Source organism: Myotis myotis, unplaced genomic scaffold, assembly GCF_014108235.1.
Source record: "Myotis myotis isolate mMyoMyo1 unplaced genomic scaffold, mMyoMyo1.p scaffold_m19_p_12, whole genome shotgun sequence".
Taxonomy (NCBI): domain Eukaryota; kingdom Metazoa; phylum Chordata; class Mammalia; order Chiroptera; family Vespertilionidae; genus Myotis; species Myotis myotis.
Genome location: NW_023416316.1, coordinates 6,772,259 through 6,798,275, shown reverse-complemented (window position 1 = coordinate 6,798,275; position 26,017 = coordinate 6,772,259). Strand labels below are relative to the sequence as shown.

Genomic DNA, 26,017 nt, shown 5'->3' with positions numbered 1-26,017 from the left:
CTGTGCAAGACACTGTTTATGGCTACCTAGTTATCCACTGACCTCCCTCCTGCATCCTCTGTCTTCCCCCAAGCATCCCTGAGCTCACCCACAGCACCCACACACACCCACTGGGCTCAATCACTCCCAACTCCCAAAAAACCACCAAGCACCGAACCTCCCAGCAGCAGAGCTGTGTGTGGAGAGAGACAAGAACAGGGAAGGAGACACAGCTCAGCCCTCTCTCATCCACAGGGACCAGGAACTGCTCTGCACTGCCTCGCCCTGGCTGCCCTGTTGGGTGCTCATTAAAAGAATTTCTCCTGCCCTAGCTGGGTGCCTCAGTTGTTTGGAGTGTCATCCCGTACACCAAACAGCTACGGGTTCAATTCCCAGTCAGGGCACATACCTAGGTTGTGGGTTCAATACTCAGTTAGGGTGCGTATGGGAGGCAACAGATCGATGTTTCTCTCTCACATCGATGTTTCTCGCTCTCCCTTTCTCTCTCTCTACAATCAATAAAAACATATCCTCAGGTGAGGATTAAAAATTAAAAAAAGAATTCCTCCTTTAACAAATGCCTCTGTGAGTCCCAGAAAGCACAGTCTGCTCCCATCTGACTGTCAGGGATTCCTCACCCGTGAGCGTCAAGATGCCACTGTGGATGCCTAAACTGCTGACCTCCAGAAGAAGGGGGCTGCAGGCACAAATGCCACCAGTGGCCACATGTCCAGCCAATCTTTTTTAAATGAAATACCTGTTAGTAATAACAGGACCTTGGCTTAAATTTTTAAAAAAAGAACAACTTCTATAAACAATGTAAAATATAAGCCCTGAAACTCAAAAAACAAAAGCAGCATACAGGGCATTAATAACTGAAAAGAGCTCAGGGAAAAATAACATCAGTACACCAGCAAAAAAATGAGACAGCAGTTCACACACACACACACACAAAGGCAGAAACCTATACACATTTAGAAACACCGTTCAAGTTCACTATTAATCAAAGAAATACAAATTGAAATTAAATAACTTTTTCTGCCTTTTAGATGAGCAAAGATTAAAAAGAATAATACCTAAGCTAACAAAGATGTGGTAAAATGGGCACTCTAACATGCTTGTAGAAGCAAAAATGGGTAGATCTTTTCTAATGGGCGATTTAGAAGTAGCAATCAGAAAACATAAAGCTATACATACCCTCCAAACCAGCAATTCTACTGCTAGAGAGTTATTCTAAAAAAAATTAATAGACAAGTACCTAAATTATGTATATAATTATGTATATTAAAAAATCACTATTTAGATTAGCAACAAAAAAATAGAAAAACTGGAGGTAAAGATTCGACAATCAAAAGATATGGAAAATAAATAATAAAATACTATATATACATTTATTAAACATGACAATATTTTTTGGCAATGGAAAGATGTCCATCCTATATAATAAAGGGCTAGTATATAAATCGACTGAACAGCGGAACAACCATTCGCTATGACGTACACTGACCACCAGGAGGCAGACGCTCAATGCAGGAGCTACCTCCTGGTGGTCAGTGTGCTCCACAGGGGGAACACCTCTCAGCCAGAAGCCGGGCTCACGGCTGGCGAACACAGCGGCAGTGGCAGGAGACTCTCCCACCTCCACAGCAGCACTAAGGATGTCTGACTGACAGCTCCCAGACTGCGAGAGGGCACAGGCCAGGCTGAGGGACTCCCCCCTGCGCCCCCGCCCCAACCCCCAGTGCACAAATTTCATGCACCAGGCCTCTAGTTATCTAATATTTAATTGGGGGGAGGGGGGAATGACATATTCCAAAGCAATATTAACAGATATGCTTATACAATACGTATTATACAAATCTGGAAAAACATAAAATATTACACTTATTTCTGGGTCGTGCTATTTACTTTCTGCTTACATTTTTTTCTTTCTATTTTTCTTCAAAGACCATGAATTAATTGCAATTTTTTTATAGTATAAGCTTAGATAAAAATGAGAATTCGACATTGCAGAAACATGGGAGGGGAAAAAAAGGCAAAAAGACCAAGATCTTACCAGCTGTCACAGTCTTGCTGTGTAACAGCAACAGCATGCCGCTTATTCCTGAAATTTGTATACAGGGGCCTGATGGTCAATCCATGCATGAGTCAATAGTCCCAAGTAACAACAGTAATCAATCATCACAAACAAATAAATACACCACGTCTCTCTACCAATGTTCTTCCTTAGAATGCTCTTAGAGGTAAAAATCATCCTCATAATGAAGTCCTTTGAGCATATCAGTGCCAAGCCAGATCCCACTTATCCAGAAGTCTACCTACCCCATGGCCAAAAAATTACTGAAAGGACCACAACAAACATGGTACACATAGTGTTGAAGAAATTTCGAAGCAGTCACATCAGTTTTGTCTGTTCTTCAGACGTGGCAGGTAGCAGTAGTCCTGTTTTACAAAGCAGGGAGACTAAACCTCGATGAGGAATTTGCCCATATCACACAGCCAATGATTAGCAAATCTGGGAATGTGCGCCCAGATCATCTGAATTTAAAGTGTCCAACACCTGGCCAATGTGGCTCAGCTGGTTGAGTGTTGTCCCGTGCACCAAAAGATCGCTGGTTTGATTCCGGTCAGGGCACATGCCCTAGTTGCAGGCTTGATCATGAGATCAATTTTTTTTCTCTCTCTCTCCCCCTTCCCCTTCCTCTCTCTCTAAAATCAATAAAAATGTTTTTGAAAAAATAAAAATAAATTTAAAAAATAAAGTGTCCGACATTCCTTCCATTCTACCATGTTGCCTCTTAAAAAACAAAGCCAAAAGCTTAAAATCAAGATTAGCAGTAAGCATGAAAGCAGCTGTATTTTCTTAGCTCCTCACCCCAAAAAAGCATGCTATCTAACTTTTCTTCAGATATCACCAGAACAATTACCACACATCTGGATATAGTTCATTTGTGTTGTTTTGCTTGGAAATTCAAATGAGACTGGGATTTTAGTTAAATGTTTTAAATGATTAAACAGATGCCATTCACTGGTTAGCAATACCACTCAGGGTCTGTTATGAGTCTTTATTTTAAAATAGCCCCATTCAAAACAAATTAAATTAGTCTCCATTTTCTAAAACCACTGAAGGTGTTTATCAGCATTAGTAGCTCAATTGGAACCTAACTTTTCCTGAGAGAATAACTCAAGAAAAAATATGAAATGTTTAAAAAAAATTTATCATCTGAGATATTGCTTTTACTTGCTCTATTTATTTAAAAAGACCTTCATTTGTATGGCTTTTTTTAAAACATGAAACATTTTTATAGAATTCACTGAAATACTAAATCAAACAGCAATTCTAGAAACTATGTTATCAGACATACTGAAGAAACAATATAAGACTGAAATAATCTTCTAAAATCTGCTGCTCTAAGTCAAACTCTAGGAAGGATCTGGAAGCCAGCGGGTAGAAATGTGCTTTAAGGTCTATGCTCACAGACTCTCAGACGGGGCTGGGGAAAAATTATTGAAGGCCTTGGACCTTGACCTCAAGTGGTGTAAGTGTTGCCCCATTTTACAAGCAAGGAAACTGAGGCTCAGCTAGTTTAAAGGTAATACCATTAAGAAGTGGAGCCAAGAGTCAAACCTAAGTCTTGTGGCTCTTAAGCTCATGCAGAGGGCAACTTCCAACTCCTTCCTTCAAACAAACCATGCCAGGTGCCCAGTTGGCAGCAACTCTGGAAACACATAGATGGGACAGGAGTGGCACTTCCTCACTGTTTCCCCCAGCACATCACTGAGTTCCCTCTCCCAACCCCGCAAGGCTGACAAGCTGCTCCAGGAAGCACCATCACATCAAGCACAATGTGCATGCTGGCCCTGAAACTGCAGTGAAGCAGCCTGCGCCCTAGCTCCCTCCCCCACACAAAGGGGATGAAGACAGAGGCATCTTCCTCACAGGGTGGCTGGAGACTTGAAGGAGAGGACGTGTAAAGCAGAATACCTGGCACATAGTAAAAGCTCAATAAAAGCTAGCTACTGTAATTATCCCCAGACAAGGTCCCCATCCTCCAAGACCATCTTATACAATCATTCTCAGCAAGTTGTATGGTCGGCAGCTTTAATGGAAACAGAGATCCTCAGAATCTCTTCTCTCGAAGTCATGGCGTTCTGGGAACCAGCAGGATTTCTACTCCTTTCCCATCAATTTAACCAGGTGGTTTCAGAGAGAAAAAGCTGTCCCTCCTGCTAAGGAGGGTCCACTGTCAGCACCCAGGACCTGCCTGGCACTGTGGCCTGCCAGGTAGAAGATATATGCAGCGATAAAAGAGACACACACAACCTTCTAATTCATCAGTGTCAGCTCTCCCTGACAGAGCGCTTACTCACACTTGCTCATTGTTAGTCCACTGGCCACTCGTCCTGGGTGAAATTTGGTGCTTTCCACAGCCCATGGACTGGGATCATTTTTCACTCTGTTCCTGTCTACAGGGCCGTCTCTGGCAGTTGGTGCTTGCTCTGGAGGCCAATGCTGCCAATGTGTGAAGAGCTGATTTATGAATATAAAACAATGTCGGTGCCAGGGGACCACGTTCTGCCACTAGAGAGCACTGGAACACCTCTCATGGCTCGGGAAAATTCAGACACCGACTTGAAGTGGTTTAATTGTATGCATGCATTTCATTATAAGTCTTGGCCAAAAGCTTCCAGGCGAGGCAGGCCAAGCAATCAGACAATCTTGCATGGGTTGCTGAAATCCAGATTTGTCCTTTGTCAGCATAAACAGTTTAATTTGATGTTTTCACTCCTGAGTAAGCACTGAGTATTACATTTAAACCCCTTGTGAGGGGAAGAATGCTTCCTTTTCATCAGCAAATGTACCTCAATGTCAGAGAGTCTATCTTTTATTCCCAATGAATAAAAAAAATATATTCCATTTAATATGCTTAGAAATAGATTTTTTAAAGCACCCAACATTTTCACTCAAAATTAATTTTTCAAAAAAGGCAGCTCTTTTTCTAAACATAATGTAGTCAAAAAGGAGTTAAATTTTACTCTAAGTAAATAATTTAAAATACCACCTTAAGGGAACAGGGATTTTTCTTATAATTGCAAGTGCAACTTCTCATTGACCTGACAGGTTATAGGCACTTATTTTTAAGAAAAAACTAACAATCGGGGCATTCAGGCCGAAAGTGTGAAAGGTTTTATTTTTATTAACGTATTTTAATGAATGTCACAAGATACGAGGACAGAAAATTGTTCTCTTTTAAAGCAGAGGAGCCACCTAACCCTATGTTTAGGAAATAAGACGATGATGAAAATTATGCCTCTCTTAAGCAGACTCCAACATCATCAGGCCCTGCCAAGAAACAGGCTCTCAGTAGCAAGTGCTCTGCTGGGCGCAGGGCACACACTTCCCCTCCTACTGTGGGCACTCAGGGTAGTCTCAGCGGACAGGTCTTTCAAAGGCATCCTTTCCTCTGGTCCACATTCCAAAATAACTTCCCAAAGTGCAGGTTATTCTACTTTGCAGGTCTTTACCAAGTTTTCATTTCCTTCAGAGCACTCAAGGGCAAAGGACCACAGAGTTTAATAATTTATAAAACACATCTAGTCTTAATCATAAGTAAAGGTTTACCTTGTCCATAGAGCCTGTGTGCAAACAATAAGAAATCCTACCTACTGTAAAAAATGTGCACAGCCCTTTTACATATATTTCCTCACTTAATTCATCTGTGGACTAGATGCTATTATCTCCATTTTATAGATGGAAAAAAATAAAGTTCAGAGAGGTGAAGGAACCTACACAAAATCACACAGCTAGTAATGACAGATCCAGCTGACACAAATTTCTAGTTTTAAGAACGCTGCAGTGAAAAGTCTTCGGATGCATAAAATGACTTTCCACTTATCTATCCAATAAGAAAGTAAAAGAGTGTCGAGCCTTAGGTTATGAGTTATAAAGGCACTTTTCTGTATCAGGGCCAATTCTGAAACAAGGGCAGGTAAGGATGAACTAGTTACCTGAAATGGGGTTTGAAAACAAAAGACTGCATTTAACTGTTCTGAAAGAGACTCCTGGCCAGGACTTTTATTTGGTTGTAGAACAGGGGTGGGCAAACTTTTTGACTCAAGGGCTACAATGGGTTCTTAAACTGGACCGGAGGGCCGGAACAAAAGCATGGATGGAGTGTTTGTGTGAACTCATATAAATTCAAAGTAAACATCACTACATAAAAGGGCACGGTCTTTTTTTTTTTTTTAGTTTTATTCATTTCAAACGGGCCGTAGTTTGCCCACGGCTGTTGTAGACTAAGGATTGAACACAAAACAGGAAGAGTAGCACCCTACATATTAATTCAGTACCTCACCATTTTGCCTACAATAGACATTCAACATTTTTATGGAGTATCAATAACAAAGTCCACTCTAATTAGAATAGATTAAGAACTGGCAAGCGCTGGCTATATTACATTCCCAGTATGTAACATGATGAATTTTAGAAGTAAATATTTTCTCATTTCCTAACAAAATGGCACCATCTATTGGCTTAGTACCACCTTTACAGCAACCAGGAATCAAGATGCATTAAGTCAACTTTCATGAGCTTTTGGTTCCCTGTTTAACTCCTGGCATTTCATACCAAATAATTTTTAAAATATAAAATCTATGCATTGCACATTTTAAATCTTCTGAAATGCATTTAATACTAAGCAAAGCAGGAAAAACTGCCAGAGAAATCCTAGTACACAGACCTGCACACAGAGGCTGTGTTAGCACTCAAATTCTCAAAACACCATGCACATGACACCACACTGGCTACATAAGACTCTGACATATGGTATTCCACTTAATCCTCACATTTTCCAGGGGACAGTTCCTCTAACCACCATTTTACAGAAAAAGACACCAGTGCTCATACTCAAAAGCTAATCTGGACTTAGACTGGAACCCAGTTGGACTCCAAAGCCCAGCTCTTGTCACTGTCCCGCACTGCCTCAAAGCGCAACAGGAAGAGCAACACGGGCACGGGAGAAACGTGTTCACACACAAAAGGACACTGCGGCATCCCAACGCCCTGTGATCTTCCCAAGTCAAAAACCATCAGCTTGTTTTTAGAAACGAGGGGTTTGAGGTTCTGAGAGATTAGGGGACTAACCCTGGTCAAGCAGGGCTGGGACTGAAGCCAGGGCTTCCATCTCTTTTTCTAGGATTACAGGTGATACTTCAGCTGGTTACAGAAAGCCTGCTCTGGGTGGTCACCTACTGTACGGACAAAGTTCCCACCAGAATAGGGTTCCCTCCACTGCATAGCCCCTGACCCACCGAGAGCAGGGGCCGAGGCTCACTCCAGTGCGGACTGGGACACACGCCTGGGGAATCCCCTGCAGAGTCACATGGCCCATGAAAAGGATTTCCAGCAACACCAGAGCCATGAAGTCCACATGCCCTCTAAGAAGCAGTCATGTAGGCCTACATACAGAGTTCACACCTGATCTAAGAGTTGAAAATGAATGTGGAAAAAATACTTGCCTTCTTCTAGTGCATTAATTTTATACAGCGCGGGAACATTTTCAAAATCGAATCATGCAGAGATATCAAAATGTTTGCACAAAGGGTGCACTTCAGTGTAAAAATACAGAGGAAGTGGCAGACCTGAATTCCCTGCCGTTGTTCTTATGTTCCAGCTTAATTTCTGAGGCTCATTTTTGCCCACAAGGTGAGACAGCAGTATGTTTACTACTCTGTCCTGCATCTTTTTAATCGCTAGGGGGCTCTGTAAATTGGGACTTGAGAGGTAGATTCCAGTAATTAGGAAACTGCATAGCCAGTTTATCTGGAGATGGAATTTTACCTGAATGGTCTGACAATGACCCAAGTCATCCCTGATGGTGCATACCAATGTTTATTCCTTAAGTTAGAATTCCGAAATTGTCCAAGGGCCTCATTTCCAGGAATGTCGTGCTTGAAATTTTATTCATATTAATTCTCTATGTGAATAAGTGGGCAAAAACAAAAATTGTATATACCTTGCCAATGCTGCTCAAGGAACACTGCCAAACTAATAGCAAAAGATTGTCCCCAGGCTTCTCCTGACACCACTTCAGTCTGCCTAATAAAGGAAAGCTGGCAAGTTAAAAGAATAAGCTAATTAATCTGAGAATTACATTTTGTCTATAAAAAAATAGAACCATAATCCTTTTCCCTTAGAGGAAAGAAAAGTCAAAGAATCTTGCCTGGCTTTCAACAATCTCAACTAATCGATCATCTGAGTCTCGTGAAAATTATTTTCTTAAAAAAGAAATAATTAAATAAAACTTAAGAAACCCCTGTTTTTTGAGAATAAACCAAATCACATTTGGTCTGGACATGCCACACACCACTCACAGCAATAACACAGCCAAGGGGAACAGTCACAGTGAATGGGGTCCCCTCCCATATCATGCACCTTCCCAGCTATGTGACCTCAGCATACCTCTGTGAGCCTCAACTTCCTCATTTGTAAGACAGGGATAACAGCGCCCACCTCACAGTCTTGCAAAGATTAAATCAGTAAAGCATCTCTCAACACTGCCGGTGCAGCAGCTGGAAAGCTGCTGGATGTGTGACGCTCTCATGGTCAACACCACGTCCATAAAAGGTTTTAGGACAGAAGCTGTCCAAGGGCCACACCATACGGAGTTTGATAGATTCTTCTCCTCAGTGAACCCTTGGGAAGGCGAGTCCTCAGAGAGGAGGCTCCTGGACTCTGCTCAATGAGCTGTGCCAGCAAGTTCAAGATGCACACGGCAAGACAGGTGTCTTCTAGTCAATGCAAATTAAGAGTAGCCTTCAGGCGCCTGGCTAGTCGCCAACACAGGCCCATGAGTAGACAAAATTTGGACACCCTTGCCTTACGGGTAATTTGTAACTTCCAGCTCTTACTGTCAAATCACTCTGATTAAAAAAAAAAAAGATTAATTACAAAGATATTTTCATTTCTTATAATAAAAAACTTATAATTTAACTGAAGCATTTAAGCAATAAAACAATAAAAAAAAACTAAAGCTTGAGAATTTGCATGAAATATTCATTTTCTCACTTAAGCTACATTCATGAAAAGCCTCAGTCCACAGTGAATGTCAATGCTCCATGGGAACCATTCATTTAGGAGGCCCTCTATTTTACCTACAGTTTGAGGTTTAGTTTGTAGCTCACCCAAAATTAGTAACATGAATTAAAACAAAGTCCACCAAATTTTGGCAATTCTAGGAATCTCTCCCAAAATCCAGCTCCCACGCCTCTCAGAGGGAAAAAAAAGAACAAAAAATAACAACAGAAGACAGCCTTCATTTGGAAGAAAGGCAGCCCTGCACAGCTACCACCACAGGCAAAGATGTGTACAAACCGGCTAGGAGTGAACAATGGCTAAGAAACTCAAAGAAAAAGACAAAGACAGGGCAGTACGAAAACTGTATTTTCTTTTACAATCTCTGGGAAAGGGCTTTTCTCCCAATGAACTCAGATTAGAAAAAAGTAAAAATAAAAATCATGTTGTCTTGGGGTGGTAGAATTGTGTATAATTGTTTAAATTTTCCTTTGATTCTATAAAACTGTTTCAGTAAATACTGTGTTTAATGTGCAGAATGGAAAATCTGCACAAAGAGTGGTCGAAAGCATGCAAAACAAACGCCCTTCAGGAATTTGTATAAATATTTTCAGTATTTAGAAGCAAGGCTTAATAGCTTAATGAAGTAACACGTGTAAGACAATCAAATCAAAGCAGCTGTGTTGTACTGCGCTTGCTTGAGCTAGAAACAAGGGTTCAAATCCCAGCTTTGCCACTTACAGGCAGAGCAATAAGAGGCAAGTTACTAAATCACTCCTTTAAGTTTCAACCATTTTCATCAATAAAATGGCAATGACAGCATCCCTTCCATAGAATTTTAACTGAAAATAATGTAACAGCATGCTCTGGCACAGAGACACTCCATAATGTGCTTTAAATGTGAACTAATACTAAGCTTTAAAAAGGGGGGGTGGAGGGGGGAGAGAAGAACCTATCACACATGCAATGCTCTGTGCTCTCCTGGAGCCACACAAATGGAACACAGTCACCAGCTCTCATCCAGCGGGGCTGTAAACTGCCAGTTCACAAACAATAACCGGCCGCTAAGGTTTCTAGCACTAAGTTTCAGACATTCTTTGGCACGAGTGAGTTAGAGGACCAGAAAATTAACCATCAAATATTCACAGAGTCACACAGGAGTCTGCAACTCTGGGAGTAAAATACAAATTCTACTCTCAAATTTTCGCAGGGGCAGGAGGGACAATAGCTAGGGAAAGTAGAGTTTGGACAAGGTTGGAATCCTGGAATTCTGTTTCACACAAATACCATGAGGGGAACAGAGTAACTCAGCCAGGGGTAGTCCAACAGAATGGCTTCTGGCTGCCCTAGGATGAGGAGTAGGAAGGCTTGGGCGGGTCTCTGAAGGCAGCAGCACTGCAGCAGTGGGTGTGAGCGTCTGCTCAGGGAGACAAGGGGAACTATTGAACAAGTGGGGGGGCGGGGGGAAGATCTAAAGCATCTAAAGCCCAACTGGAAGGGAGGTGGCCCCAGGTGACGGAGTCAAATGCCAGGAAGGGATTGGCACTGAGGAACACAGGAGAGGTCAGATGACAGAGACCTGGAATCAAGCCTAATGGTTGGCTGGTTTCTGGATGATCTCTGTAATGTCGGTGGCCATCTCTACTGCCACCTCAACACCTCTGGCCAGATGTAATCTCCCTCCCTGCCTCCAGACGCCGCATACCCAACTTCTCCCTATAAGCTGTCACACTGCTCTTCCTAACAAGCAACTCTTCCCCTATCATTCCTGCTTGAAAACATTCTATAGGAACCTCCAGGACAGAATCGAGACAACTCAGTGTGGATCATCAGGGCCCTCTCTCTCCAGCCTAGCTTTCCAGCCTTACCTCTGCTCCCTCTGAACATCCACATCCTTGCTTCTGCTGCCCCCCTCCCTGCATGGACCACTCCTCCCGCCCTCTGCACCTGCCTCACCCATTCAGCAAACTCTGGCCTTTCCGTTCCTCGACTATACCAGTCCCTTGGGCACCACAGGGCCTGAAAAGTCTTTCCCTTGGGGGCAGAGAATGGGGAAGCAAATTCCTGGCTAATTCCTACTTGTCATCTAGGTCTCGGCTGATGTTACTTCTTCCAGTCTTTCACCTATCAGACTGGTTGGTTGTCAGAGAAAGGCATTATCTTATTCTCTTGGTAGGAGTAGAAATTACTGCAATCTTTTTGCAGGGCAATTTGATAATAGCTCTCAAAAGGCAAAACATACTATATGGCCATCTGCCAGTTTTTTTGGGCTATCCAGAAGCTGTACTTCCTTCCTACATCTGGGGAACCCCACCACTGTATGAAGAGGTAACTGAGCTTCACCAGTCAGAAGCACCCACACTCCTTTACAAAGAGCTCTCTGGTGGTAAGCAAGATGGCAGGAAGACTGGGTTCCTGAGGCAGCCAGGCAGCAAAGTGAGCAGTGAGCCAGGGCCCAGCCCCATTCTGTACTCACCTGCCCTGGCCCCCCCCTCAGCATGTTTTTTGACACTGTTCTTGGCCCCAAAACCAGTTCTTGCCCTCCCAGCTATCCTGTGAGACACCTACTATCCTTTAAAAAAAAATTGTTTTCTTTTCCTTAAATCATCCAGTGATTCCACTACTTGCAATCCAGAAAGGCCACTACTAGAAATTCATCTAAGTATGTACTCATACAAGCACATCAGAACACATTTGTTACAAAATCTGAAAACCAAAATACCCATCAATGGGAGAATGGGTAGGTAAATCATGGTACAGCCATACAATGCAAGTCTATGTAGCTGTTATTGCAGACATGATATAGAGCTACATGGGCTAACACAAAACTTCTTCAAAACAAGTTAACAGTAAGGAAAGAGTATGTACAGTATGAACTATTTGTGTATTTTTAATAGGGATAGATGATAGATGGTAGAAATTTATGAAGGTGTATCATAAGACATTTTCTGGAAAAAACACACAAGAAACTTTTAATAGTTGTTACTCTGGAGGAGAAATATGAAATCAGAGACTTATTTTTCATGTAATATTTTCCCCACTTGAATGTTTTGTCATGTTTGGAACTACTGTCCCAAAGCAAAGGAAACCAATTTAATTATTCCCATCTATATATATAAAAGCCAAGCAACCAGAACAACAGAACGATTGGTCGCTATGATGCACACTGCGGTGACCAATCGGCCCCCCCAACCTCCCTCGCCGCCCCCCCAGCTGGACCAGCCCCAATTGGCCCCTCCACCCCAATTGGGGGCAGGGCCGGCAGGCCAACCTCCCACATCCCCTCCCCATGCCGGCCCAGCCCAATTGGCCTCCATAGGGCCAGGCCATCCAGATTCCACCCGTGCACAAATTAGTGCACCAGGCCTCTAGTCTTAAAAATAAAACTGCTGGAGAAACCAAGATGGAGGCATAGGTAAACACCAGAAATTGCTGCCTCACACAACCACTGCAAAAATACAACTAAAAGACAAAACAGACATCATCCAGAACCACAGGAAGGCTGGCTGAGTGGAAATTCTACAACTAGAAGGAAAGAGAAAAGCACTGAGACTCAGAGGAGGTGTGGAAGTAAAGTGCAGAGGTACGGAGGTGCACGCCGAAAGGGCTGGCAGCTGAGGACGTGGCACACGTGGAGAGGGCTGGCGGCTGAGGATGCGGTTGTCTTTTTCAATCGGGAGGGAGTCTCAAGCTCCCGACCGCTCTGAACTCCAGTTCCGGGTGAGTCTCTGGGGACCCAGACTCATACGGGGAGAAACTGGACTGTCTGGCAGCGGGCAGAACTCGAGGGCATCTTTCTCTCAGAGGTGCTTGCAGCGATTACCGGGACACTGAGACATGGGGCCTCATAGGGTAGGACTGGGGAGCAGCCATAGCTGCTTGCTCCACCCTGTTGATCCCCTGAGACCCTGCCCCACCCAAGCTGTGCACAGAGTCTTTTGCATATGAAAGGCCTGGCCCTTTGCAACCTAAAAATTACCTAACAAACTGCAGCTGAATCAGAGACCCAGAACTTCCAAAAGGTCCAAAGCCCCACAGCAGCTTGCATTGCTTCACAGGTGGGCCTCATGTGGGCACCTCCAAACCCCAAACAAAGAAGAGGAATCTGCAGATCTCTCCATAGCTCCTGCTGGGTAGCCTCAGGCAGAGGCTAAATTAGCACCTCCTTAGATCCAAGAGCCAGTGTACCCAGTGGCCAGAGTGGGACCATCCAGATTACAACTCCTCAGATGCATAAGGGACACACTCAGGAGGCAGACTCAGTGAGCACCAAAGCCCCACTGAAGCAAGTCTTGCCCCAGAAGGGTGTCTCCAGCACAGAAGTTCTCCCACTGCAGACACAGCTGATTCTCATAGCCAATTGGTCTGGAGGTCAGTTCCTCCCAGTGATACCTACAACAATCAAGACTTAACTAGAACAAGACTGTGCACAAAGCCCACAAAGGGGTGCACCAAGAGTGTCCACCTCAGGTAATTGGGGAGGCTGAGCCACTGGGCCCTATAAGACACCTAGCACACAAAGCCACTCTATCAACACAGGAAAGCATAAAAAATGCGGAGACAAAGAAACAAGTCACAAATGACAGAAATGGAGGAAAGCAAACTACTGGATATAGACTTCAAAACCACACTTTTAAGGTTTTTCAAGAATTTTCTAGAAACCGCTGATAAATTTAGTGAGACCCTCAAGAAATCTAGTGAGACCCTCGAGGTAATGAAAAAGGACCAACTAGAAATTAAGCATTCACTGACTGAAATAAAGGATATTATGCAGAGTTCCAACAGCAGACTAGAGGATTCCAAGAATCAAGTCAAAGATTTGAAATACGAAGAAGCAAAAATCACCCAATCAGAAAAACAAAAAGAAAAAAGAATCCAAAAATATCAAGATAGTATAAGGAGCCTCTGGGACAACTTCAAGTGTCCCAACATCAGAATTACAGGGGTGCCAGAAGAAGAGAGAGAGCAAGATATTGAAAACCTATTTGAAGAAATAATGACAGAAAACTTCCCCTACCTGGTGAAAGAAATAGACTTACAAGTCCAGGAAGTGCAGAGAACCCCAAACAAAAGGAATCCAAAGAGGACCACACCAAGACACATCATAATTAAAATGCCAAGAGCAAAAGACAAAGAAAGAATCTTAAAAGCAGCAAGAGAAAAACAATCAGTTACCTACAAGGGAGTACCCATACGACTGTCAGCTGATTTCTCAACAGAAACCATGCAGGCCAGAAGGGAGTGGCAAGAAATATTCAAAGTGATGAATAGCAAGAACCTACAACCTAGATTACTTTACCCAGCAAAGCTATCATTCAGAATTGAAGGTCAGATAAGAGCTTCACAGATAAGAAAAAGCTCAAGGAGTTCATCACCACCAAACCAGTATTATATGAAATGCTGAAAGGTATCCTTGAAGAAGAGGAAAAAGAAGAAAAAGGTAAAGATACAAATTATGGCCGAAACCAGTTTGGCTCAGTGGATAGAGCGTCGGCCTGCGGACTGAAAGGTCCTAGGTTCGATTCCGGTCAAGGGCATGTACCTGGGTTGTGGGCACATCCCCAGTAGGAGATGTGCAGGAGGCAGCTGATCGATGTTTCTAACTCTCTATCTCTCTCCCTTCCTCTCTGTAAAAAATCAATAAAATATATTTAAAAAAAAAAAAGATACAAATTATGAACAACAAATACACATCTATCAACAAGTGAATCTAAAAATCAAGTTAATAAATAATCTGATGAACAGAATAAACTGGTGAATATAATAGAATCAGGGACATAGAAAGGGAATGGACTGACTATTCTTGGGGGTGGAAGGGGTGAGGGGGGTGTGGGAAGAGACTGGAAAAAAATTGTACACCTATGGATGAGAACAGTGGGTGGCAGGGGTAAGGGCAGAGGGTGGGGTGGGAACCGGGTGGAGGGGAGCTATGGGGGGAAAAAAGAGGAACAACTGTAATAATCTGAACAATAAAGATTTAATTAAAAAAATAAAAATAATAAAAAATAAATAAAATAAAACTGATATGTAAAACTGCTTCATGTTAAATTTCCAGAAATTGATGATTTTATCAAGGTGATGTTAAGAAAACATCCTAAAGGATTTAAAGGTCAAAGATTATGGTATTTACTATTTATTTTCAAACTAGAGGCCCAGTGCACAGATTCATCCACCGGTGGGGTCCCTTGTCCTGGCCTACGGGAATTGGGCCGAAACCAGCTCTCCAACATCGCCCGAGGGGCCCCAGATTGCAAGAAGGCACAGGCCAGGCCGAGGGACCCCACCGGTGCATGATCCAGGCCAGGGAAGGACCTCGGAAGGGCTCCAGGGCGTGTCCAGCCTGTCTCACCCAGTCCTGATCGGCTGGACCCCAGCAGCAAGCTAACCTACCAGTCGGAGCGTCTGCCCCCTGGTAGTCAGTGCACATCATAGCGACTGCTGAATGAATGGTTGGACACTTAGCATATAAGATTTTTATTATATAGGATGGTTATACACACACATACACACACAAATTAACAAAAATGTGTGAGAGAAAACAACTGTGGTAAAATGTTAACAACTGACAAACCTGAGTAAAGGGTATATAGGAATGTTCATTGTTCTTTCCTGCAAGTGTGAAATTTTTGTAAGTAAAAAGAAGAAATAAAAGTACTTAACAGAAAAGGCTATTCCACTTTTACATTAAAAAGCATCAGATGGGGAAAAACAGTACTTTGATGGAAGATGATAAATACATTTGAATAAAGCAATTCAAAACAATTCTAAAATTACTATATCTTCATTTTAAAATAATTACAAAGATTCATCCATATGGTATCCAGGGGTAAATCATTCTCCCCACAAACACCACAAACAGGGGACAGCGATTGAATAAAAACCTTCTAAGAGGCTAGATAACGCAATGGAATAGGAAAGCCTCAAACTGGCAATTGCCAAACTATTCAGGATAGCAGTGCTCCTAGTTCTGCAGAGCCAAATGTAAAAGACCGAAAATCTATCAGGTAAAAAACAGCAGGAAAAACACCAGGTACACAGAACCTGCTCAAATTTCTAAACCGATATAATTTTTAAATGTTTTCATTGATTTTTTTTTAGAGAGGGAGAGAAACATCAATGAGAAGAACATTGATCGGCTGCCTCCTGCGCACTCCCTAATGGGGATCGAGACTGCAACCCAGGAATGTACCCTGACAGGGAATAGAACCAGTGACCTCTCAGTGCCTGGGTCAATGCTTAACCAACTGAGCCACACCGGCCAGGGCTAGACCTATATGATCTGACTCAGAAATCTATATATATAAAAGGCTAATATGCTAAGTGTCTGACCATCCAACCGGTTGCTATGACGCGCACTGACCACCAGGGGGCAGATGCTCAATGCAGGAGTTGCCGAGCTGCAGTGACTTGGCAGTGGTGGTTCTCAGGTGATGCACCCCGAAACCAGAGAGGAGGGAGCCCAATTCCTCGCAGGGCCAAGCAATTCCACCTTCGGCCGTGGGTTATGCTGTTGCTGTTGCTGGGGCACTGTCCACCCCGAATCTGGTTTACTGCACACTTGTGCTTGCATTCCACACCCTGTACAACAGCAACTTTGCAGAGTGCCCTCGCACTCCGGGACCCCTCAGCTGATGTAGGAGAGCCAGTTTCGCCCTGATCCCCACCTGCCAGAGTGACCCCACTCACTCCACAGACGCCTTTCAAGCCACAGCACCACCCCAGGTACAGCTGGCCGGGGAGGTACCACAGGAGGTTGGCTCCAGGGTGTGTCAGGTCCGTCTAGCCCAGTCCCACCCCGCTGGCCACCTTCTAATTAATTTCCTTTCAATGTGCATGAATCCATGCACTGAGTCACTAGTTTAACATAAAATTTAGAACTTACCCCAATTCTTAACATAATTTTACACTCTTTTCTTTTTGGTCATTAAAAAATTACTCTTGCTCTGGCTAGGAGGCTCAGCTGGTTGGAGCATTGTCACATACACATACCTAGGTTGCGGGTTCAATTCCTGGTTGGGGCACATAGGGGAGGTGACTCACATCAGTGTTTCTCTTTCTCTCTCTCTCTCTCTCTCTCTCTCTCTCTCTCTTTCTCTCTCTCACACACACACACACACACGAACACACAAATCAATAAAAAACATATCCTCAGGTGAGGATTAAAACTAGAGTATATAACCCTACCTGGTTTGGCTAAGTAGAGTGTCAGCTCTCGGACTAAAGGGTCTGGGTTTGATTCCAGTCAATGACATGTACCTTGGCTGCAGACTCAATCCCCAGCCCCCACGTGGGAGGCAACAACAGATGTGAGTCTCACATTGATGTCTCTCTCTCTGTCTCTCCCCATCCCTTCCACTCTCTCTAAAATCAATGGAAAGAATATCCTCGGGTGAGGATTAACAAAACAACAACAAAAAAAGGTTTAATAAATAAAGAACATATACATACTCTAGCACTTAGAGCTAAAATACAAATGTAAAAAGCTGATCTAAAAAGAGTAACTACTGCCCTAACCGGTTTGGCTCAATGGCTACAGCGTCAGCCTGCAGACTGAAAGGTCCCAGGTTCGATTCCGGTCAAGGGCATGTACCTTGGTTGCGGGCACATCCCCAGTAGGAGGTGTGCAGGAGGCAGCTGATTGATGTTTCTCTATCATCGATGTTTCTAGCTCTCTATCCCTCTCCCTTCCTCCCTGTAAATAATCAATTAAAATATATATTAAAAAAAATAAAAATAATAAAAAAAAAACAGCCCTGACTGGTTTGGCTCAGTGGATAGAGTGTCGGCCTGCAGACTGAAAGGTCCCAGGTTCGATTCCAGTCAAGGGCATGTACCTTGGTTGCGGGCACATCTCCAGTAGGAGGGTGTGCAGGAGGCAGCTGATCGATGTTTCTCTCTCATCGATGTTTCTAACTCTCTATTCCTCTCCCTTCCTCTCTGTAAAAAAATAAAGTATATTTTTTTAAAAATAAATAAATAAAAAGAGTAACTACTATTTATAAGCTAAGTACTAGAATTATATGTTATTTATAATGTTATTTATATATTATTTATAACCTGGTTGTGTGTGGAGGTATTATTTCACACTGAGGAAATTGAGGTTCAAAGGAATTAAATGCCCATGATCCCTCGGAGATTAAGTGGTAAAGAGGAACTCCAGTTACTCTGCTTAAAAGAAAAAAAAATTCCGCGTGTACCAGGTATGTTCCCACAGCGAGGCCTCCACTCCAGCTTTCCCTCTGCCCAGAAGGCTCTTCCACTCAAACCCATCTTTTCCTAAGACTTATCTTGACCTTCCTATTTAACACTACGGTCTGCCTTCCATCCCAACACTCCCAAGTCCCCCTCCCTGCATTAATTTTTTTAACTTTTTGTTTTGAGATAATTATAAATTCACATGCAAATGTAAGAACTAATACATTGAGTTGTCATATACCCTTGACCCAGTTTCCCCCAAATGTAAAATTTTGCATAACAGTAACATATCATCTACATTGCTTTTTTCGCCTAATATTTAGCACTAGAAAGTGATATTATAGTTGTTATTGTCTGTCCACTAAAATATAAACTCTTTGCAAGCAAGAATCTTATCAAAATTTTAACTGTTATATCCCTGCCCTAGCTGGTTTGGCTGAGTGGATAAAATTTTAACTGTTATATCCCAAGCACATAGCCAACCTGTAGAAAGAACTCGAATATTTGCAGAATGAATCACTTTATTGCACTGTCTTCTCTAACAAGAAATAGACCAGCTCTTTAAGAGACCATCTCGGAAAATAAGAGGATTCTGAAACATCAGAAAAACATTACACTCACCCATGGTGACATAAGGCAACTTATCAGTTGATCCATGAGGATAGATGCTGTAGAGGTGAGGTCCAGTAACGTCTACGCCCCCCAAAACTAGGGCTGCACCAATGTAACCTTGATACCTGGTGATCAGAGTGTGCATTAAAAAAAATGAGTCTACACTGTATCACTGTAACTTAACCAAAAATATCTGAGAAGACAGAAAACAAAAAGCACTATTTCATTACGTGGTTACAGCTTCGATAGAAACAAATCAGGGAATGGGATAAATTTTATGGGGATGTAACTGTGTGCCAGGCCCTGTACTAGGCATTGTCATAAGCCTTGCTTCTAAAGTCAAATCCTGCCCTAGCTGGTTTGGCTCAGCAGATAGAGCGTCAGCCTGCGGACTGAAGGGTCCCAGGTTCAATTCTGGTCAAGGGCACATGCCCAGATTGTGGGCTCGATTCCCAGTGTGGGGCGTGCAGGAGGCAGCCAATTAATGATTCTCTCTTATCATTGATGTTTCTAGCTCTTTCTTCCTCTCTGAAGTCAATAAAAAAAAAATTAAAAAAATAATAAGAGTCAAATTTTGTACTTTTTTCCTTATACAACTGACTCATTTTATGTAACTCAACAAAAATGTCAGAAGATATAAAAGACCATAATTATTCTGGTTTAAATTTTTATATGTTCCTCTAAAAACCTTTATAAAATTTAGCTTTTACAAAGTATGGTAAACTAAAAACAATAGAACACTGAAAAGAGAGAATTTAAAATTCCTAAAACATTCTAAAGAGATCAACAGAAACATCTGCAAGATTTAGCTAAATGTTTTAAATGACATTGCGAGGACTCTTGAAATAGTCTATTTACTGCAATTTTAGAAGTTTCAAAATTGTTTTAAATGTAATGCACCATACAAACCACCAGAGGGAGCTTTGTATTTAAAATCAAATCAAAATCACAAATGTCTTCAGAAATCTTTTTTTTTTTCTTTTTCCTTAAAATCCGGAAGACGGGTTTTTGGTTTTTTTACTGATTTGACAGAGGGGGGGTGGAACAGAGGTAGGGAAGAAAGGAGGGGAGGAGAGAGGGAAGGAGGGAAGGTGGGAAGGTGGGAGAGAGGGAAGGAGGGAAGGAAGGAAGGTGGGAGAGAGGGAGGGAAGGGCATCAATGTATGAGAGAAACATCAACCCAGGATCAAACCTGAAACCTAGGTATGTGCCCTGACCAGGAACTGAGCCAGTATCCTTTTGGTGCACGGTACGATGCTCCAACCAAGTAAGCCCACCTGGCCAGGGATCATCAGAAATTTTGACCACAAACGTGCTTTAACAAGTTCTGACACTATACTGGAAGAATTTGATAGGCAATAAATATCCAGGGTTAGGATGATGATTATGTACATAAATAAACAGAAATCACTGACATAAAGTCTCATACAGCCAGAGCAGAAACTGGGTGGGTATGACTAGACTTCCTGCCCATATGACTTATAAGTCCTGGTCACTCACCAGTAAAATGGGAACTATACTACTATTGCTGCAGAGCTCCATTAACCTCTTCTCCACTTACTGAGAGTCTAGGGGCCCTGCCAGATGAAAGCCTGCAAATGAACAGAAGGCAAGGGCCAGGCAGGGACTGACAGACCAGACACAGGATCCCGCTTCTCAAGGCAACATCTGACATTCAGTTCCAGAAGATTACTGCCATATGTTACCCCACACTTTTTGAATTTCTTTCAAAAGAAGCCAGAAATCCCGATTTTTCATTAAAATCTCTTGTGCTGCAGACTCAATCCCCAAAGGGGAGCCTGCAGAAGGCAGCCAATCAATGATGTTTCTCTCCTCATCTATGTTTCCATCTCTCTATCCCTCTCCTCTCCTTCCTTCCTTCCTTCCTTCCTTCCTTCCTTCCTTCCTCCCTCCCTCTCTTGCTCCCTCCCTCTCTCTCTAAAATCAATAAAAAACACTTTAAAAAAAAAAAAAAAACGGTATCATGATGCACACATTCCACAAAGGAAAGAGGAGAGAATTTGTGAAAGGTAAGGCAGGTCCCAAAAGAAGTCAAGACTACATATCCAGGCTATTTCCACTATAGTACACTGCCTCTCTTCATGAGAAGTAAATCAGAAAATGGACTTGAATTGAAAACTGTCGAGACCTATACAAACATGAAGTGATGATGTGATTATTAAGGAAGAAAGAAAAACAAAGCTACTAAGAGGAACTGTATGTGGGAGTCAGCAGGCAGTGAAGTCAGGACAGGCAAGTGACTGCACCTCTTTAAACCTCAATTTGTTCACATGTAAACTGGAGAAGCCCAGACCTCAGGATTAAAAGGATAAAATGAGACCAGGCATAAAGCACTTAGCGCAGGGCGTGGCACAAAGAGGTAAATATCGGTTAAAACCAATGTCACATTTTCCATTTTATTGTTCATGCCCCTTGAAAGAGGGAGGAAAAAACAATCATTTGTGTTTGTGTAACGAGATGAACTCCTCAGAGGTTCTTTCCAGCTCTTTCTTCCTATGAACAAAAAGGATTTTAATGCCGAAACCGGTTTGGCTCAGTGGATAGAGCGTCGGCCTGCAGACTGAAGGGTCCCAGGTTCGATTCCAGTCAAGGGCATGTACCTTGGTTTCGGGCACATCCCCAGTAGGAAGTGTGCAGGAGGCGGCTGGTCGATGTTTCTCTCTCATCGATGTTTCTAACTCTCTATCTCTCTCCTTTCCTCTCTGTAAAAACTCAATAAAATATATATAAAAAAAAAAAAAAAAGGATTTTTATCCAGTAACATCCCCATGCCTAAGGAAATGACTCAACTGGTCACATGTCATTTCCTCATTAAAAAAACACAGACAGACCCCAGCAATTCAAACCCATTATCAAAAGCCTTATAAAGTTAAAATGACTGTTTAGCCCGACCAGCTTGGCTCAGTAGTTGAGCGTTGACCTATGACCCAGGAGGTCTTGGTTCAATTCCCGATCAGGGCACGCACACGCACCTGTGCCTGGGTTTCGGGCTCGATCCCCAATGTGGGGCATGCAAGAGGCAGCCAATCAATGACTGTCTCTCATCATTGATGTTTTTATCTCTCTCTCCCTCTCCCTTCCTCTCTGAAATAAAATTTAAAAAAATAAAATAAAATGGCTTTTTATTAACAGCTGAGTTCTAAAATAAAATATGTATTTCTGAATGGTTTTTCTCTAGCTTCCAGGTTTCCCTTCCTGCAAATCTAAGGCATGAGAAAAAAACGCTGTAGAAATCCTCACCCTGGAACCTTACCTGAAAAGCATCTGCTTCAGCATCCGATTGGCTGTCACAACTCTGGGGAGGCGGCCAGTGGAGAGTGAGTGGAGCTCCAAGTTGGAAGAAATGAGCTGTGTTGTCATATCTGTGTCTGCAGCTGTCCCAGCACCACAACAACTAAAAAACATAATGAAAAACAGCTGAAATTAGTTACCAGCGGGTTCAATTAGAAGTGGAGTTTCTTCAAAAACATCCACGACGTTTAGGTACATAGAGAGATGTTTTAGAGCAGGGGTGGGCAAACTTTTTGACTCGAGGGCCACAATGGGTTCTTAAACTGGACCGGAGGGCCGGAACAAAAGCATGAATGGAGTGTTTGTGTGAACTAATATAAATTCAAAGTAAACATCATTACATAAAAGGGTACGGTCTTTGTTTTTTTTAGTTTTATTCATTTCAAACGGGCCGGATTCGGCCCGTGGGCCGTAGTTTGCCCACGGTTGTTTTTGAGTATATCTGTACTGTAACTGCTCTGTCTAACCAAACTTAAATAAACATTAAACTGGCAATATACACCTACCTATATGCAAATATATTTCCACACCAACTGAAAATCACAATGAGAAATAGCTGAAATCAATTACCACAGGGCTCAATTCGAAGTTCAGGTACACAGGGAGATGTTTTTGAGTATATCTGCACTGTAACTGCTCTGTTTAACCAAACTTAAATGAACATAAAATTGGCAATGTGCATCTAACTATATGCAAGTATATTTCCTGTGAACCAATGAAACATTTGAAATCATTAGTTCCTTGGCTCCTAAAAGTGTATATATATATATATATATAATCCTACAAATATATCCAGGTTGTACAAAAGAGCAAGGCATGTTAAAAGTCTTGCAATTTAACAATTACCAAGTATTTACTACCAGGTATCAGTCATCGCACTAAGTGCTGGAAATAAAGAAAATATGACAAAGTCCTAGCACTTAATTCCAAAACTGAGTGGAGAGGACACAAGTGAACAAAAATTATACCTGGTATAATACAATACAGTAGCACAGGTACAAAATATTAAGGGAAATTGAAGGAAAAAGCAGTTAATTCTGATCTTTGAGAAGAGGTTTCATATGAGCTGAATTTGGAAGAATAAAATAAAATATAAACACCATGTAAGCAAGAGAAGAGGAGAGAGCATTTCTAAGCAAAGGGGCTGGTATAAGCAAAGGTGAAACAGCTTGGAGATGAGGGGAATAAAGACATGAGGGAAACAGGGACCATCCAGGTGTAAGTAGAGCAGTGGGTGAAGGCAACTAAAATGGCTGAAAAGATAATAAACTGTGCAAGGCCTTAAACAGTTTCGATTTTATCCTGAAAAAGCACTGTCAATATGTAAAAAATCTCTTGAAAAGTTTTTAATAAGGAACATAATTTTAGGTTTGTGTTTTACAAAATCCAGTATGACAAGAGGAATAAACAGCAGAGACGGAGAAGAAACCAGAGGCAAAGAAGCCACTTTAAGTGAAAACTGCAACAGGCCAGCTGAGAAAGAAATCTGCACTGAGACCGTGGCCGAGGGAAGAACAGGAGGGAATAGAATAGATTCAACGGACACCGAAGGCACACCAGGTACCAACTGAACCGAAGACTAAAGCAAAGACAGCACTTAAGGAGGACTTAAGTGACAGGTGGGTAAAAATGCCATTTAAGGGAGACAGATAGAAAATACAGATTGAACAACAGGTTTTAGGGAGAAACGTAATAAATTCAATTTTAGCCCTGAAATGTTTAAAAATATGAAAGCTATTAAAACGAATCAATACTTACTAAATGTTAGGAGATATGAAGTGTATCTTTGAACAGTTCTTGTCAGCAACAACCATCCCTTCAGTTGCCCTTGTATCTGCTCCAAGTACTATGCCATCCTGTTTTTTAAAAACATATACTTACAATCTTACATATATAAGCCACAGCTCTCTACTCTAGTTTAGGGAAAACAATGTTGGCCATCACCTGCTCCCCCAACCATCCACCCCCGCAAAAAACCTCCTACCAAAAATATTGTGCTATACTTACAGCATGCCAAGAATCGGCTTATTAACAAATGTTACTGGTTGAATCCTTAGCAGGTGGTAGGAATTATCATTCCTGTTTTCAAACGAGGCTCAGAGATTTAATGAATTCCCTTACAAACCAAAGCTAACATGGGAATAGTCTGGATTAAGATCCAGGAATCCGCCAAAACCGGTTTGGCTCAGTGGATAGAGCGTGGGCCTGCGGACTGAAGGGTCCTAGGTTCGATTCCGGTCAGGGGCATGTGCCTGGGTTGCGGGCACGTCCCCGGTGGGGGATGTGCAGGAGGCGGCTGATCGATGTTTCTCTCTCATCGATGTTTCTGGCTCTCTATCTCTCTCCCTTCCTCTCTGTAAAAAATCAATAAAATATATTAAAAAAAAAAAAAAAGAAAAGATCCAGGAATCCATTAAAACATCCACCTGTCGATTTATTTTTAAAAGGTCTCACCCTTTACCCTTAATGACAATAACCATTCTCCCTTTTGACCCTTTCAACAATTCAAGGCAGGAGTTATGTCCAACTGGTTGAGGGGGCAAGTGTGGCTGTAAGAAGCAAAGTGAGCTGTCCCAAACTGCAAGCAGCAGAGACGTTCAATGGTTACACAGACGCCTGTCTGACCCCAAATCTGGCGTCCTCCCGCTACATCCTCCTGCCTTCTACAGTGGTAACTTAAGACGGGAAAGTAGATCGGCCTCCTAGCAAAAACTCTGCAAAGTGAGAAAAGAATATAGACTGCTGTCAGCACACAAAACCGAACCAGCATGGTCCCTCCTGAAGGGCCGGTTCCTGGTGGGCTCTGCAGCACGTGCCCTTCCCGACGGAGCCCCGAGGGTCCCGGCTTACCCTGTAGACCACCCCCGCGATGGTCGTGCCTGTTTTCCGGGCCTTGGGAAGCTTGTACCCTTTCTTTGCAAAATCGGCTTCCAAGACGGCATTTCTAGGAGCAAAGGAGAGAAAAACACATTGGCCTACTCGGGAACTCGGGGCGGGGGGGAGGGGGGGGGAGAACCTACTAATCACTATCACGCCCATCTGTTCACTCAATCCTCCTTCCCAAAATCAGGACTATTGTCCCGTTTTTTTTTCAGCAAAGAGAGCCTCAGAGAGGGGCTAAGGAGACGGAGAAGGAGGGTATCCAAGCGCTAGGGAAAGTGGGAGAGCAGACCCGGCCTCAGGAGAAACCCACGCTCAGGCCCCGATTCCCCTGAGTCACACGGCCGCGGGCGGTGGGCCGCGCCGCCCGCCCTGCCTTTGGACTTCCCGGACCAGGCCGCGGCCCAGCGCCGACCCCCGGCCCCGCACTCCCAATCCCACCCTGAACCCGGCGCCGGCACGGTCTCACCTGCGGCAGTTATCAAACGAGAAACCTCCCACCGGTGGCTGACACACTGATACAGCCGCCATCTTTCCCAAGAGACTACTTCCGGGCCAGGGGCGGGAGCAAACAAAAAGAGCCGAGTACTTCCGGCGCTGCGGGCGGCCGGGCTGCAGGGGCGGGGCAAACTCCGCGCTGGAGCGATTGACCTTCGAGTTGCGAGATCCTAGAGGCGCCCGGAGGTGTTTGGAGTGTACCGCCCCAAGTGGCGTGGAGGAGAAACTGACGCTCGGCGCGGGGAAAGGACGTGTCCCAAGGTGGGGAGCCCCAGAGACCGGGCCTATGCCAGCCAGACGGGAGGTGTTAATTCGGCTCCTTGGGGCTTCGGAGACAGGCACACCCAGGTTCCAGACACAGCCGCACCATCTCCTTGCATTGTGCAAGCTCTCTCAATTCTGAATGTTTCCTCTGCTGTCAAATGGAGATAATAGCTACCTCAAAAGGCTGAATTGAACAAGCTCACTA

General features: G+C 43.2%; 1 protein-coding gene across 1 annotated transcript in view; it reads right to left on the bottom strand.

Annotated features, from left to right (window-relative positions):
* PSMB7 (proteasome 20S subunit beta 7) overlaps window positions 1–25,648 on the bottom strand; it is a 57,701-nt gene extending 32,053 nt beyond the window's left edge. The window contains exons 1-5 of the mRNA XM_036329700.1: window positions 25,520–25,648; window positions 25,021–25,114; window positions 23,929–24,026; window positions 22,133–22,273; window positions 18,869–18,984 (exon numbers count right to left, since the gene is read on the bottom strand). Of these exons, the coding sequence (XP_036185593.1) occupies window positions 18,869–18,984; window positions 22,133–22,273; window positions 23,929–24,026; window positions 25,021–25,114; window positions 25,520–25,581 (511 nt within the window). The 5' untranslated portion in view covers window positions 25,582–25,648. The remainder of the gene's footprint in view (window positions 1–18,868; window positions 18,985–22,132; window positions 22,274–23,928; window positions 24,027–25,020; window positions 25,115–25,519) is intronic.
* Between the last annotated feature and the right edge of the window lie 369 nt (window positions 25,649–26,017).